The sequence below is a fragment of the Antedon bifida genome, chromosome 6 (genome assembly GCF_963402885.1).
Source record: "Antedon bifida chromosome 6, ecAntBifi1.1, whole genome shotgun sequence".
Taxonomy (NCBI): Eukaryota; Metazoa; Echinodermata; class Crinoidea; order Comatulida; family Antedonidae; genus Antedon; species Antedon bifida.
In genome coordinates this window covers 18,238,806-18,255,245 of record NC_136231.1, presented here as the reverse complement: position 1 = coordinate 18,255,245, position 16,440 = coordinate 18,238,806, and the positions used below count along the sequence as shown (strand labels likewise).

Genomic DNA, 16,440 nt, shown 5'->3' with positions numbered 1-16,440 from the left:
GTACCACAATCTCAACAAATAACTTATTTTCCAAATTGTCTTGCCACAAGCAAAATGGATAAACTCCATATTCAACAATTAATTTCCTTCTATTCATAGTTTTAAATTTAAATATAGAAAAAAAACTATTTTGTAATTAAGTGTCTTGTGTGGGAGAATACTGTATGCAACAACTCTTGTAATGCAGCCTAATAGAGGCATCTGCATAGTGGATCTGTACAGGTGCTCCAGGTGATATGAACTAAATCCATCTTTGGCTGCTGTGCCAACATTTTGTTTTATTTTGTGAAAAATGTTCCAATTCATTGTTCAAATTTTCAATTCTTCATGTCCACATAATACATTTTATTATGTGGACATGAAGAATTGAAAATTTGTGGAATATATACACAATTAAAAAATGTTTCCTTTGCACCCAATGACCATGATTCTTTAATTATCAACTTTAACATTATTCACAGTTGACTATGAATGTCAGCCAAATGAATTAATATTTATTTTTTAATATCCTCCATCCTCATTAAATTGAAATAGTAATTAATCTAAACCCCTTACCTGAATATTAAATTGTAATTGAAGACGTGAAACAAATAATTAATTCTACTTGGCCTAATAAATGCTGTCAAATTAATATGGCAATGAAACTCATGATTAGAGAATAGTATCAAATAGAAACTACAAACACTGTAGATTTTTTAATTCCCAAATACAGTAGAAGCTTTCATTTGGGACACCTAGTAAAGGGACAGTTTCCGATGGAACTAACAAGGAGAAATACAGTAGAAGCTTTCATTTGGGACACCTATTAAAGGGACAGTTTCCGATGGAACTAACAAGGAGAAATACAGTAGAAGCTTTCATTTGGGACACCTACTAAGGGACAGTTTCCCAAGGAACTAACAAGGGGAAATACATAGAACCTTTCATGTGGGAGACCTACTAAGGAACCATGGAACTAACAAGGGGAAATACATAGAACCTTTCATGTGGGAGACCTACTAAGGAACCATGGAACTAACAAGGGGAAATACATAGAACCTTTCATGTGGGAGACCTACTAAGGAACCATGGAACTAACAAGGGGAAATACATAGAACCTTCCATGTGGGAGACCTACTAAGGAACCATGGAACTAACAAGGGGAAATACATAGAACCTTTCATTTGAGACACCTACTAAGGAACCATGGAACTAACAAGGGGAAATATATAGAACCTTTCATTTGAGACACCTACTAAGGAACCATGGAACTAACAAGGGGAAATACATAGAACCTTTCATGTGGGAGACTTACTAAGAAACCATGGAACTAACAAGGGGAAATACATAGAACCTTTCATGTGGGAGACCTACTAAGGAACCATGGAACTAACAAGGGGAAATACATAGAACCTTTCATGTGGGAGACCTACTAAGGAACCATGGAACTAACAAGGGGAAATACATAGAACCTTTCATGTGGGAGACCTACTAAGGAACCATGGAACTAACAAGGGGAAATACATAGAACCTTTCATGTGGGAGACCTACTAAGGAACCATGGAACTAACAAGGGGAAATACATAGAACCTTTCATGTGGGAGACCTACTAAGGAACCATGGAACTAACAAGGGGAAATACATAGAACCTTTCATTTGAGACACCTACTAAGGAACCATGGAACTAACAAGGGGAAATACATAGAACCTTTCATTTGAGACACCTACTAAGGAACCATGGAACTAACAAGGGGAAATACATAGAACCTTTCATTTGAGACACCTACTAAGGAACCATGGAACTAACAAGGGGAAATACATAGAACCTTTCATTTGAGACACCTACTAAGGAACCATAGAACTAACAAGGGGAAATACAATAGAACCTCTCATTTGGGACACCTACTAAGGAACCATGGAACTAACAAGGGGAAATACATAGAACCTCTCCTTTGAGACACCTACTAAGGAACCATGGAACTAACAAGGGGAAATACATAGAACCTTTCATGTAGGAGACCTACTAAGGAACCATGGAACTAACAAGGGGAAATAGAGTAGAACCTCTCCTTTGAGACACCTACTAAGGAACCATGGAACTAACAAGGGGAAATACATAGAACCTTTCATGTGGGAGACCTACTAAGGAACCATGTAACTAACAAGGGGAAATACATAGAACCTTTCATTTGAGACACCTACTAAGGAACCATGGAACTAACAAGGGGAAATACATAGAACCTTTCATTTGAGACACCTATTAAAGGGACAGTTTCCCATGGAACTAACAAGGGGAAATACATAGAACCTTTCATGTGGGAGACCTATTAAGGAACCATGGAACTAACAAGGGGAAATACATAGAACCTTTCATGTGGGAGACCTACTAAGGAACCATGGAACTAACAAGGGGAAATACATAGAACCTTTCATGTGGGAGACCTACTAAGGAACCATGGAACTAACAAGGGGAAATACATAGAACCTTTCATGTGGGAGACCTACTAAGGAACCATGGAACTAACAAGGGGAAATACATAGAACCTTTCATGTGGGAGACCTACTAAGGAACCATGGAACTAACAAGGGGAAATACATAGAACCTTCCATGTGGGAGACCTACTAAGGAACCATGGAACTAACAAGGGGAAATACATAGAACCTTTCATTTGAGACACCTACTAAGGAACCATGGAACTAACAAGGGGAAATATATAGAACCTTTCATTTGAGACACCTACTAAGGAACCATGGAACTAACAAGGGGAAATACATAGAACCTTTCATGTGGGAGACTTACTAAGGAACCATGGAACTAACAAGGGGAAATACATAGAACCTTTCATGTGGGAGACCTACTAAGGAACCATGGAACTAACAAGGGGAAATACATAGAACCTTTCATGTGGGAGACCTACTAAGGAACCATGGAACTAACAAGGGGAAATACATAGAACCTTTCATGTGGGAGACCTACTAAGGAACCATGGAACTAACAAGGGGAAATACATAGAACCTTTCATGTGGGAGACCTACTAAGGAACCATGGAACTAACAAGGGGAAATACATAGAACCTTTCATGTGGGAGACCTACTAAGGAACCATGGAACTAACAAGGGGAAATACATAGAACCTTTCATTTGAGACACCTACTAAGGAACCATGGAACTAACAAGGGGAAATACATAGAACCTTTCATTTGAGACACCTACTAAGGAACCATGGAACTAACAAGGGGAAATACATAGAACCTTTCATTTGAGACACCTACTAAGGAACCATGGAACTAACAAGGGGAAATACATAGAACCTTTCATTTGAGACACCTACTAAGGAACCATAGAACTAACAAGGGGAAATACAATAGAACCTCTCCTTTGAGACACCTACTAAGGAACCATGGAACTAACAAGGGGAAATAGAGTAGAACCTCTCCTTTGAGACACCTACTAAGGAACCATTGAACTAACAAGGTTAAGCAATACAGTTGAACCCTTTCAAAAGGGGAAACCTTCTCGTAAAACAAAGTGCAATACAGTTTTTTCTACATTCTACTTTGGTTCTGAACTTCTTTTACAAATTCAGATCACACTAAGGGATAGGGGTGAATATTGTAAATCATCTATTTTTACTTTTCAATTTGATGATGTATTGTATAACAAATTAAGGCTTCCAGGCACATGCATACCAAATTATTCAAACAAATTAATTTTCTTGGTAACCATACATATTTTGCATAATCAAAATAATGAGATATTTTATAATATAATATTTTATAATATTATTGCGTTAGCATTTCAGACCAAAAAATATAAAGAACTATTTTTCTGAGTCTTATTTGAAGTTAAAAGGAAAACATACTCAACATTGATTGTATGTCAAATTTAAATTCTGTATTCACAAATATATAAAAAGATACAAAATAGGTTATAGATATTTATTATCGTCCTCAAGTCTAACTGGAAACCTAGGAAATTCGGATTGGCTCTCTACGTACCCACGGCAGCCAGCAGTGCAGAAACTACCAAGATCACCACACCGGGAGACGATCCCTTACTATTCTTCAAACAGTGTACCAAGTTCTTGAAACTGCACTATATGTATATGAGACTAAGTGCACTATATGTATATGGGACTAAGTGCACTATATGTATATGGGACTAATGTATTAAAAAAAAACATACTGTATTGTTTTGTTTTTTTAAAATAAAAATAGCATTGCATTTTTACCTGACATTTAACAAGATCAAAAAGATTATCTTCACTCTGTTTCTTTATTGCGAAGTGACAAAATCTAGTAAATTAATCTACAGAATTAACATTTTCACGAATCATTTAACACACATAGTATTTTTGAAACAATGTTTTCATTAAAAATTCAAAAATGTTTAAAAATACAATTCAATCAAATTCTGTAAATAATTTATTGAAACTACACCTTTACATCGTTAGCATATGCTCATAAATTCACAGTATTTATATTTAATATATTTTTATTATATATTTAATTTAAAAACCATATAAATACAATTCACAACAATATTAAAAATAATAAAAACAATTTAAGATACCAGCAGGAAAATAATGCAACAACTGAAACAGACTCAACCAAAAAGAAGAAAAAAATAACTGAAATTAAAAATCAAAAATGGAAATACACAGTAGACGACTACGTGACAAAACATAGTTGTGTATAATGCTTGGTTCGCACTAGGACGCAACGCAAGGACGCAAGCAAAAACCAGAGCGAAATTGATCAATCGTAAGTGAATTGATCAATCAATCACAAGTGACAATTTGATCAATCACAAGTGACAATTCGATTGCTTCGATTTTTCAATTCTATCCTAAAAGCAACCTTTTTGAGGTCCAAAAGCTCCTAATTTGTTTTGAGAACTAAAAACTTTTTATTTTGCCTAATATCAACATTTTGACATTTATTATGTGATCATCTGGATTTCTTTAAAAGTAAAGTTGGATCAAAACTATACATTAAACATATGTATATACAAATGCATCAATTTTTGGTATTTTAAAGCGTATCGCAAGGGAAAGCATTTGACGCAATAAATTACACGTTGTCAGTTGTTTAACTTGTGTTATAATTAATAGTTATTCTGATTTTTTCTTCATTCATAATACCACTTGATTTATGGTAATTTTTTATTGTGACAAACCTATGTAGTTAAATGCACTTCTTATCAAAAGCCGCAGCTGACTATGGGGATAATCTTTAGTGAGATCGCAGTCTGATCCTATAAACATTTAATCATTTTATTAGAAATACAAATTACAGAGCAACATTAGGAATTGCAGAAAGATCGTGGGAGTAAAATATAAGCTATAATTTACTCTTTCACATTGACGCAAAAGTATGTATCATTGAATTTACGAAACTGCAGAAAAAACCATGAAGTTTATTTTACCATTACAGCAGCAAGAATTTCAACCACTGAACATTCAATTGAAGTCAGCATTCCAATGGTTTAATGTCTAGACTAATGACTTGTTTTTGTCATTGTTAAAGCAGTGTAATCAAACACAATTAAGCATCGTACTTATGGTGACATGCCTACGAGTCAACAGCACTTTTTTTAATAGAATTTGAATCAGAGAGTTTCAATGAAGTTCTATTTCAATCTACTTAGAAAACCGAGATAATTAATTGTTTAGTTTAGATAAGAAACAAGTCATCACGAAACCTAGCATGCAATAGAATCAACTTGTTCAATAACATCACTAGGTGTATTTGGATACACATGATTAATATGTGTACTTTTAGGTATCTGACTTTTTTGGAGTCACCAATGAAATAGTTTATTATATTATAAAGGCGATTTTTCAGTTTAGATAAGAAACAAGTCATCACGAAACCCAGCATGCAATAGAATAAACTTGGATAAAAATGATTAATATGTGTACTTTTATGTACCCAAATTTTTTGGAATCACTGATGAAATAGTTTATACGGCAATTCATGATTCATATGAGCAAGTGCCCCCATAAAAAATAAGCTATTAAATAAAGTTATTAAACCCGACCAGTAGAAACTTAACATTATTGCAAGAATTTACTCAAAGTACTGTACAACAATATACGTGTCATTTTCCCGAAGCATCTAATATTACAAAAACTAATGGAATTAATCAAAAACATTTTACACATCAACACAATAGATATACTTATCATTTAAAAAAATATACAGTTATAATTATGAACATCGGTAAAAATAACATTTCTCTGTATCATAGAACATGGCAAAAACTGCATGGAAAAGTGAGTCATCATTTCTTTGTGGTACAATCACCACTTTCCCAGTTTTGGTGTAATGCAGATGCCTGCGGCCCTGGTTTAAGGACCCTTAGTGGCCCTTCAACACTGGCCCTTGGGCTTTTTAGTAATTTCCGACTTATCTTAATGCCTGTTTTTCCTCTGGTTCTTGTTCAGGGGCCCCGTAAGGTCCGGGGCCCCTGGATTTAGCCAATGCTGAACAATCATAACCCTTTGCGCCATTGAAGTCACTTTCCTTGTATGCATAACACAAAGACGATTCATCAGATCACATATTATTTAAGTAAGATGATTTTTTACTTAAATCAAATGTTTAGTGTAAGGAACAATACCTTAATATATGTGATGGACTATAGATTTAGTGTTACCTTCTTGGCTTTCTTATCTGTTTTGGTACTCAAAATTACCTTACAAATGATCAATATAGGTAGGTACTTGCATGAGAGAGAGACGTCTTCAAATTGTCTGTCGATACATAAAATAACAATTATCATCATTGAAATGTCAAAAATAAATCAATAAATTTAATCCATTAATTAATAATACAAGAAAACAAATTACATCATAATTATATACAAAAAATGGAGATTACATTGCTTTCTTTTATCAATAAAGTACTAAAATATATATAACATGCAAATTACCTTAACTATCCCCACTGTAGAAGTGGTCAGGTTCAAGATCTATCCCAGACTTCAAAGCTCGCATTTTCAGTAACAGACAATCTTTCTCTAAATAATAATATTTATTTGGTCGTAAGTGAATACAAACTTGTGTTGCCCGAAAGCTCTGCAAATGTTTCAGGCTGTTTTACTTTGTGTTGATTAAGCTTTTTGCTTATTTTCTTTTGTATCTACATTGAGATTCAGCCAATGATACCCAAAGCATTTTTTCAGTAATTTGCCTTTGGATTTATTGGACTATAATATGTTATGTAAACATGGGTACTAACAGAGTGCAATTAACTATAGTACTAAATTGAAAATAATTTCATTTGGTTTCATAGTATTATAAAGGATTAAAAAGGGATTAATATTGGATTAAAGCAAATACAATTATTTTCAATCTATTACATTGTATAATATAATGAAAATTATTCACACAGAGAAAAGCAAAATGTAGACAGCCATAAGGAAGAGTGAAATTAATGTCACTCTTCCCCGACTAGGGTTACCAATTGTTTGACTTATACCAAGAAACAAATCAACTTGTACTACATATGGATTTATATCATCAAAAACTCTAGACATAGGGGTGGTTGTCTAGGCAGTAGTAGAACTCTAGACATAGGGGTGGTTGTCTAGGCAGTAGTAGAACTCTAGACATAGGGGTGGTTGTCTAGGCAGTAGTTGAACTCTAGACATAGGGGTGGTTGTCTAGGCAGTAGTTGAACTCTAGACATAGAGGTGGTTGTCTAGGCAGTAGTTGAACTCTAGACATAGGGGTGGTTGTCTAGGCAGTAGTTGAACTCTAGACATAGGGGTGGTTGTCTAGGCAGTAGTTGAACTCTAGACATAGAGGTGGTTGTCTAGGCAGTAGTTGAACTCTAGACATAGGGGTGGCTGTCTGGGCAGTAGTTGAACTCTAGACATAGGGGTGGTTGTCTAGGCAGTATTTGAACTCTAGACACAGGGGTGGTTGTCTAGGCAGTAGTTAACTCTAGACACAGGGGTGGTTGTCTAGGCAGTAGTTGAACTCTAGACATAGGGGTGGTTGTCTAGGCAGTAGTTGAACTCTAGACATAGGGGTGGTTGTCTAGGCAGTAGTTAAACTCTAGACATAGGGGTGGTTGTCTAGGCAGTAGTTGAACTCTAGACATAGGGGTGGTTGTCTAGGCAGTAGTTGAACTCTAGACATAGGGGTGGTTGTCTAGGCAGTAGTTGAACTCTAGACATAGGGGTGGTTGTCTAGGCAGTAGTAGAACTCTAGACATAGGGGTGGTTGTCTAGGCAGTAGTTGAACTCTAGACTTAGGGGTGGTTGTCTAGGCAGTAGTTGAACTCTAGACATAGAGGTGGTTGTCCAGGCAGTAGTTGAACTCTAGACATAGGGGTGGTTGTCTAGGCAGTAGTTGAACTCTAGACATAGGGGTGGTTGTCTAGGCAGTAGTAGAACTCTAGACATAGGGGTGGTTGTCTAGGCAGTAGTTGAACTCTAGACATAGAGGTGGTTGTCTAGGCAGTAGTTGAACTCTAGACATAGAGGTGGTTGTCTAGGCAGTAGTTGAACTCTAGACATAGGGGTGGCTGTCTGGGCAGTAATTGAACTCTAGACATAGTGGTGGTTGTCTAGGCAGTATTTGAACTCTAGACACAGGGGTGGTTGTCTAGGCAGTAGTTGAACTCTAGACACAGGGGTGGTTGTCTAGGCAGTAGTTGAACTCTAGACATAGGGGTGGTTGTCTAGGCAGTAGTTGAACTCTAGACATAGAGGTGGTTGTCTAGGCAGTAGTTGAACTCTAGACATAGAGGTGGTTGTCTAGGCAGTAGTTGAACTCTAGACATAGGGGTGGTTGTCTAGGCAGTAGTTGTTTAGAAGGTAGTTGTCTACCAAATCATGTAATGAACCTACCTAATGAATAACACTTTTTCTGAAGTAATTCCTTGTCGAAGCTGAGTGATTTAATAGACTGTTTCTGAGATTGTACTATTGTTCTTAACATCAAAACCTCATGTTTAAGTCTTTCCATACAGTGGTATTGAGTTTGGTAAAAGTCTCGACTTCTCTTTGTCAATTTTTCAAATTCCAGCTCCATGGCATCCATGTCTAATAACTCATCATTCCCCTGCATTAAGGTATGGCCTGAAAAAAGTATTCATGTTGTCTGAATTTGTTTTTTTAAACATATTTAAAGCTCTGTCTACACTAGCAAAAAAAATGTCATATCACTACCATATATGGGCATACTACCATATTTGGGCACATTTTTTTTTGTCAAATTACACTAGTTTGATAGTGTAGACAGAGCTTAACATAATAATAATTCTGGCTTTTATGGATGGTCTTAACTCACTGATTAAAGCCGACTTTATCAGATAGACAGTCTTACTAAAGCCACCCCTGTTAGACCATTGTTATAAAACAGTCCTAGCTAAGACCGTGTACAGTAACAAATTGAGGGCGTATCTTACGCGTAGAATACCAAATAAGGTAATGTTCGTCATGCTTGTAATGTCATAACAGTACGTACATTTATACGCAAGAAAATTAGGACTTAAATCAAATACCCTGTACATTAATAAGCTACAGTGCCGCTACTTGTTAATTTTGACTATGAAATATATAGATATTTTAGAAATAGAATATACACGGCACTTTCAATCAATGTTGAGATGGAAGTTGATGTAGGTAGTACTAATTTTGATACTTTGTGAAATTGAATCAAAACCTGAGCATAGAGAAACGACACAATCATGGCTAAATGGATACCGATTTGCTAGCTCTACTCATTGTAGGTTTTCATTCACTTTCACACTGAAACAAGCTCTTGATCTTAGACGTTTGATTATTATTGAGAGCATTGAATAGCAGCAGTATAAGAAGATAGCAGATCTTAAAAAGAAATTGTACCTGTAAAAGGTGGTAAATAACACATCATTGTACTATTAGTCCAATTATCTACAAGTTGTTCATATTTGCTGTTGAGGACTATATCATCTTTGAATCCAAAAGATTTAAAGAAGTCTACTGCACCAGGGTCAGCATATACCACTAACGAATCATATATTCCAACTAATGTAGTGTCCTTTACCATCTGAAATGTATATTTAATAATGGTTGAAATTAGATATTATGGACAATCTATTTATTCAGGCCTTTCCTTTCTACTTCACAATAAAGTTTTTTTGAGACAGCCTAGTACTACCACCATTGACAATTATACAACAATATTAATTTGGTTTAAGAAATTTGATTTACACATTACACAAGATATACGGTATGACCACCTGCAGTCTTAGAAAACCACATGGGACAAGCACATATTCCCCTGGATCAAGCGCATGTTCTCCTGGGTCAAGCATGTGTTCCCCTGTGTCAAGCATGTGTTCCCCTGTGTCAAGCATGTGTTCCCCTGTGAAAATGGGTCAAGCATGTGTTCCTCTGGGTCAAGCATGTGTTCCCCTGTGTCAAGCATGTGTTCCCCTGTGTCAAGCATGTGTTCCCCTGGGTCAAGCATGTGTTCCTCTGGGTCAAGCATGTGTTCCCTGGGTCAAGCATGTGTTCCTCTGGGTCAAGCATGTGTTCCTCTGGGTCAAGCATGTGTTCCCTGGGTCAAGCATGTGTTCCCCTGTGTCAAGCATGTGTTCCCCTGGGTCAAGCATGTGTTCCTCTGGGTCAAGCATGTGTTCCCTGGGTCAAGCATGTGTTCCCCTGGGTCAAGCATGTGTTCCTCTGGGTCAAGCATGTGTTCCCTGGGTCAAGCATGTGTTCCCCTGTGTCAAGCATGTGTTCCCCTGTGTCAAGCATGTGTTCCCCTGTGTCAAGCATGTGTTCCCCTGTGTCAAGCATGTGTTCCCCTGTGTCAAGCATGTGTTCCCCTGTGTCAAGCATGTGTTCCCCTGTGTCAAGCATGTGTTCCCCTGTGTCAAGCATGTGTTCCCCTGGGTCAAGCATGTGTTCCTCTGGGTCAAGCATGTGTTCCCTGGGTCAAGCATGTGTTCCCCTGTGTCAAGCATGTGTTCCCCTGTGTCAAGCATGTGTTCCCCTGTGTCAAGCATGTGTTCCCCTGTGTCAAGCATGTGTTCCCCTGTGTCAATGGGTCAAGCATGTGTTCTTCTGGGTCAAGCATGTGTTCCCCTGTGTCAAGCATGTGTTCCCCTGTGTCAAGCATGTGTTCCCCTGTGTCAAGCATGTGTTCCCCTGTGTCAAGCATGTGTTCCCCTGTGTCAATGGGTCAAGCATGTGTTTTTCTGGGTCAAGCATGTGTTCCCCTGTGTCAATGGGTCAAGCATGTGTTCTTCTGGGTCAAGCATGTGTTCCCCTGTGTCAAGCATGTGTTCCCCTGTGTCAAGCATGTGTTCCACTGTGTCAAGCATGTGTTCCCCTGGGTCAAGCATGTGTTCCTCTGGGTCAAGCATGTGTTCCCTGGGTCAAGCATGTGTTCCCCTGTGTCAAGCATGTGTTCCCCTGTGTCAAGCATGTGTTCCCCTGTGTCAAGCATGTGTTCCCCTGTGTCAATGGGTCAAGCATGTGTTCTTCTGGGTCAAGCATGTGTTCCCCTGTGTCAAGCATGTGTTCCCCTGTGTCAAGCATGTGTTCCCCTGTGTCAAGCATGTGTTCCCCTGTGTCAAGCATGTGTTCCCCTGTGTCAAGCATGTGTTCCCCTGTGTCAATGGGTCAAGCATGTGTTCTTCTGGGTCAAGCATGTGTTCCCCTGTGTCAAGCATGTGTTCCCCTGTGTCAAGCATGTGTTCCCCTGTGTCAAGCATGTGTTCCCCTGGGTCAAGCATGTGTTCCTCTGGGTCAAGCATGTGTTCCCTGGGTCAAGCATGTGTTCCCCTGTGTCAAGCATGTGTTCCCCTGTGTCAAGCATGTGTTCCCCTGTGTCAAGCATGTGTTCCCCTGTGTCACGCATGTGTTCCCCTGTGTCAAGCATGTGTTCCCCTGTGTCAAGCATGTGTTCCCCTGGGTCAAGCATGTGTTCCTCTGGGTCAAGCATGTGTTCCCCTGTGTCAAGCATGTGTTCCCCTGGGTCAAGCATGTGTTCCTCTGGGTCAAGCATGTGTTCCCTGGGTCAAGCATGTGTTCCCCTGTGTCAAGCATGTGTTCCCCTGTGTCAAGCATGTGTTCCCCTGTGTCAAGCATGTGTTCCCCTGTGTCAAGCATGTGTTCCCCTGTGTCAAGCATGTGTTCTTCTGGGTCAAGCATGTGTTCCCCTGTGTCAAGCATGTGTTCCCCTGTGTCAAGCATGTGTTCCCCTGTGTCAAGCATGTGTTCCCCTGTGTCAAGCATGTGTTCCCCTGTGTCAATGGGTCAAGCATGTGTTCTTCTGGGTCAAGCATGTGTTCCCCTGTGTCAAGCATGTGTTCTCCTGTGTCAATGGGTCAAGCATGTGTTCTTCTGGGTCAAGCATGTGTTCCCCTGTGTCAAGCATGTGTTCCCCTGTGTCAAGCATGTGTTCCCCTGGGTCAAGCATGTGTTCCTCTGGGTCAAGCATGTGTTCCCTGGGTCAAGCATGTGTTCCCCTGTGTCAAGCATGTGTTCCCCTGTGTCAAGCATGTGTTCCCCTGTGTCAAGCATGTGTTCCCCTGTGTCAAGCATGTGTTCCCCTGTGTCAATGGGTCAAGCATGTGTTCTTCTGGGTCAAGCATGTGTTCCCCTGTGTCAAGCATGTGTTCCCCTGTGTCAAGCATGTGTTCCCCTGTGTCAAGCATGTGTTCCCCTGTGTCAAGCATGTGTTCCCCTGTGTCAATGGGTCAAGCATGTGTTCTTCTGGGTCAAGCATGTGTTCCCCTGTGTCAAGCATGTGTTCCCCTGTGTCAAGCATGTGTTCCCCTGTGTCAAGCATGTGTTCCCCTGTGTCAAGCATGTGTTCCCCTGTGTCAAGCATGTGTTCCCCTGTGTCAAGCATGTGTTCCCCTGTGTCAAGCATGTGTTCCCCTGTGTCAAGCATGTCTTCCCCTGTGTCAAGCATGTGTCCCCCTGTGTCAAGCATGTGTTCCCCTGTGTCAAGCATGTGTTCCCCTGTGTCAAGCATGTGTTCCCCTGGGCCAAGCATGTGTTCCCCTGGGCCAAGCATGTGTTCCCCTGGGCCAAGCATGTGTTCCCCTGGGCCAAGCATGTGTTCCCCTGGGCCAAGCATGTGTTCCCCTGGGCCAAGCACGTGTTCCCCTGGGCCAAGCACGTGTTCCCCTGGGCCAAGCACGTGTTCCTCTGGGCCAAGCACGTGTTCCTCTGGGCCAAGCACGTGTTCCCCTGGGTTAAGCACGTGTTCCCCTGGGTCAAGCACGTGTTACCCTGGGTCAAGCACGTGTTCCCTTGGGTCAAGCACGTGTTCCCCTGGGTCAAGCACGTGTTCCTCTGGGCCAAGCACGTGTTCCCCTGGGTTAAGCACGTGTTCCCCTGTGTCAAGCATGTGTTCCCCTGTGTCAAGCATGTGTCCCCCTGTGTCAAGCATGTGTCCCCCTGGGCCAAGCATGTGTTCCCCTGTGTCAAGCACGTGTTCCCCTGGGCCAAGCACGTGTTCCCCTGGGCCAAGCACGTGTTCCCCTGGGCCAAGCACGTGTTCCCCTGGGCTAAGCACGTGTTCCCCTGGGCCAAGCACGTGTTCCCCTGGGTCAAGCACGTGTTCCCCTGGATCAAGCACGTGTTCCCCTGGGTCAAGCATGTGTTCCCTGGGTCAAGCATGTGTTCCCCTGGGTCAAGCATGTGTTCCCCAGGGTCAAGAATGTGTGAATATAGTGTTTGAAAGAAAATAAAAACTACTGCCATAAATTAAACCAAGACATGCATGAATTGAATCAAACATGCTATATCAATGTGAATATAATACTTAATAGCAAGCTAATCAAGATTAATTTACCTTAATTAGATATTTTCCAATGCCACATTTTCGACATTTCTTTCTAACACCCATTAAGCAAATCTGAATGATCTTCTCGCCAGGACAACTGAAATGAAAATAATTATATGATGATTTTTCTGTTACTTTTCATTCAGAAGACCAACTTATCAAACCATCCAAAGGGCGAGGAAATGAGAGTGTATTTCTTAATACAAAACAAATGCATTTTATATGCTAGTCCGTTATTACTGACCATTATGCCATACCCCACCCGATATCCCTACCAGGCCCAATGTGCTTCAGTGATCAGACAGGAATCAGTGTTTCAATGTAGTAAGGCACTATTTGGTAAGATATATACAAAAAACATGTTATGCAATGTAACTCAAATATTGTACTTTACATATGTGATTTCTTCCAGGTAGCACATGCTACAATTTGTGATTCAATTCCAACAGAATCTTTTGCAATTGCTTCTCCCTTTCTACAAGCTTTCTGTCGCTTCTCCCGACGTTCATGCACTAACTTTAGAAATGTCTTAAGTCCTGTCGAATAGTCTTCATCTTCACTAATTTCAAATCAAAAAATAAAATTGTTCAATTATAAATCTTACATTTCAACCAAAAAAATATCTTTATGGAATGGACTGCTAAAATGTATCTCAAGTATAAACAGCTATCCAGTGTGTAGCAAGTAAGATACCTCCCTCCCAAGATTCATAGTTTTAATATAATTTAATCATATTTAAGGTACAGCAGTACAAACGGATGTCAAATAACAAAAGTTATCATTTGTGGTCCATAGAAATATTTACTAGATAATTCCCCCACCTAATGGTATTCATTATTACAATTAAAGGACAATTTGTACCTGGAACTAGAATCTTCTTCATCTTCCTCCTCATCTGTGTCACTAAACACATCCTCAAAGGTTCCTAGTCTCTCCTCAACATCTAAACTATCTTCTCCTTCAAATTCTTGCTTTAAAACAGGTTCATCACCAAGCATCGCATCCTCTGGTGTATATTCTTTGTCATTAGATGTACAGGTTGGATCAGCAGATTTAAAGTCAGTATTCAAGTCATTGGCCTCGCCTTTGGTTTCTGTAGGCTCTTGTTTACATCTCCTTTTCGTTTTTTCTGTCAAGTCATTTATTAATTCTGCAAGAAAAGAACACTACTTTACTAGCATAATTAAATAATTACCATAAATTTTCTTTTTTTTAAACAGATGTTTTACCCTGTGGCTCTTACACAAATTTTTTTTTTTTACAAATATTTTTCATAACTGTAATCAAAAAACTTAAAATGCAACCAACCTGAATTTTCGCGAACTAGAATAATAGTCTTAGCATATTTGCCACACACTGTATGATAAAGTACTTCAGGTGTTATATCTGGTAGGCATACATCGTACAGACCAACAACAGCATGAAGAAGCTCCTTATTGCAAACCTAATAATAAAAAATTGGACAGTTATACTTATAATTGATAATACAGACTCGTACTGTGCAGCATGGTTTACAAAGTCTAAAGATATCGGTTGGTGGATAAAATCAACTTCTGACTGGTATTTTGTATGGAGTAGTAACTAATTAATGCACTTGTCAATTGTATGACCCACTATACGACCCCCGGGAGAGGTGCGTCATTTGTCCGATGTGCGTCATACTTTTGAATACCACGACGCACCCATGCGTCAAAAAGGTGACTTACCTTTAGGTGACCATGACACACCCATTTTGACGCACTGTGACCATGTTGTTTATGATATGGTGGGTGGTAAAGTGACGGACATTGACACACCTTGTTCATTGATGTGACGTACCATCTAGGTTTTTTGACGCACCCCTGCGTCAGTAATTATTTGTAAATGACGCACCCATGACGCACCTCTCCCGGGGGTCGTATAGTGGGTCATACAATTGACAAGTGCATAATGAATGCTCAAGACAAAAATAAATATCTCTCTAGGCATCCTCTAGGCCTAGGCCTTGGCAATGCCAATGGAGTTGTGATGAGTGCAAAATTAATAGAGCTAGGCCTAGCTAGTAATGTATTACTATTTATTAGCCTAGGACCTACTACTACTACTACTACTAGCATAATAGGCCTAGCCTAGGTAGGTCTGAGGAGGGCCGGTCTAAGATTCAGATGAATTTTCACCTTTTCTTTTTTACTTGTTTTTATTTTAGATATTTTACTTTTACCAGAAAATGTATATTTTAAAATACTAGGCCAGGGCTACTAAGATTATAGTTATACTCATGACATGGGAGTAGTTTTTATATCTAGGCCATGACTAGGCCCATTATTGTATGCCCCAAGCCCCACACTTACCGTGGGAATCACACTACCTTTGTCAGACGACGTCGACGAAAATAGGCCTAGCAACCGCCGAAATTCTATGACGACTGGAATGCACGAAATATCACCACTGCTGATACTTCGAGCAGAATGTTCATGTTCAAATGAATTTTTGTTATTCAATCCATCTCCCAGTGTTTCAAAATGCTTCCAAATTAGCTTTTTTTGACGGAATTTCACCGTTTCTAAGCGAAACACCAACTGCGACATGGAGGCTGACATGATGATTGATGCATTCTGGGAATGGATATACTTAAAGGACGCCCTCTTTTAAAGTTAAAAAGTTTCTTCGTGTTTTTC

The 16,440-nt window shown here is 39.5% G+C and overlaps 1 protein-coding gene across 1 annotated transcript; it reads right to left on the bottom strand.

The window, feature by feature from the left end:
- Positions 1-4,758: 4,758 nt before the first annotated feature.
- On the bottom strand, positions 4,759-16,362 carry LOC144845683 (uncharacterized). The gene is made up of 9 exons (XM_078703110.1): positions 16,114-16,362; positions 15,092-15,227; positions 14,645-14,933; positions 14,178-14,342; positions 13,793-13,880; positions 9,841-10,024; positions 8,842-9,072; positions 6,916-7,002; positions 4,759-6,736 (listed from the first exon to the last, which is right to left on the bottom strand). Exons 1-8 carry the CDS (start codon positions 16,360-16,362, stop codon positions 6,917-6,919), a joined length of 1,428 nt encoding a protein of 475 aa, XP_078559236.1. The 3' UTR covers positions 4,759-6,736; position 6,916.
- Positions 16,363-16,440: the final 78 nt, after the last annotated feature.

Coding starts and splice junctions, on each gene's coding strand:
- LOC144845683 (XM_078703110.1), bottom strand. CDS start 16,362: ATGTCAGCCTCCATGTCGCAGTTGGTGTTTCGCTTAGAAACGGTGAAA. Junction 14,343..14,644: donor GAAGAAGATTCTAGTTCCAG/GTACAAATTGTC, acceptor ATTTGAAATTAG/TGAAGATGAAGACTATTCGA. Junction 7,003..8,841: donor GAAAAAGTGTTATTCATTAG/GTAGGTTCATTA, acceptor ATTATTATTTAG/AGAAAGATTGTCTGTTACTG.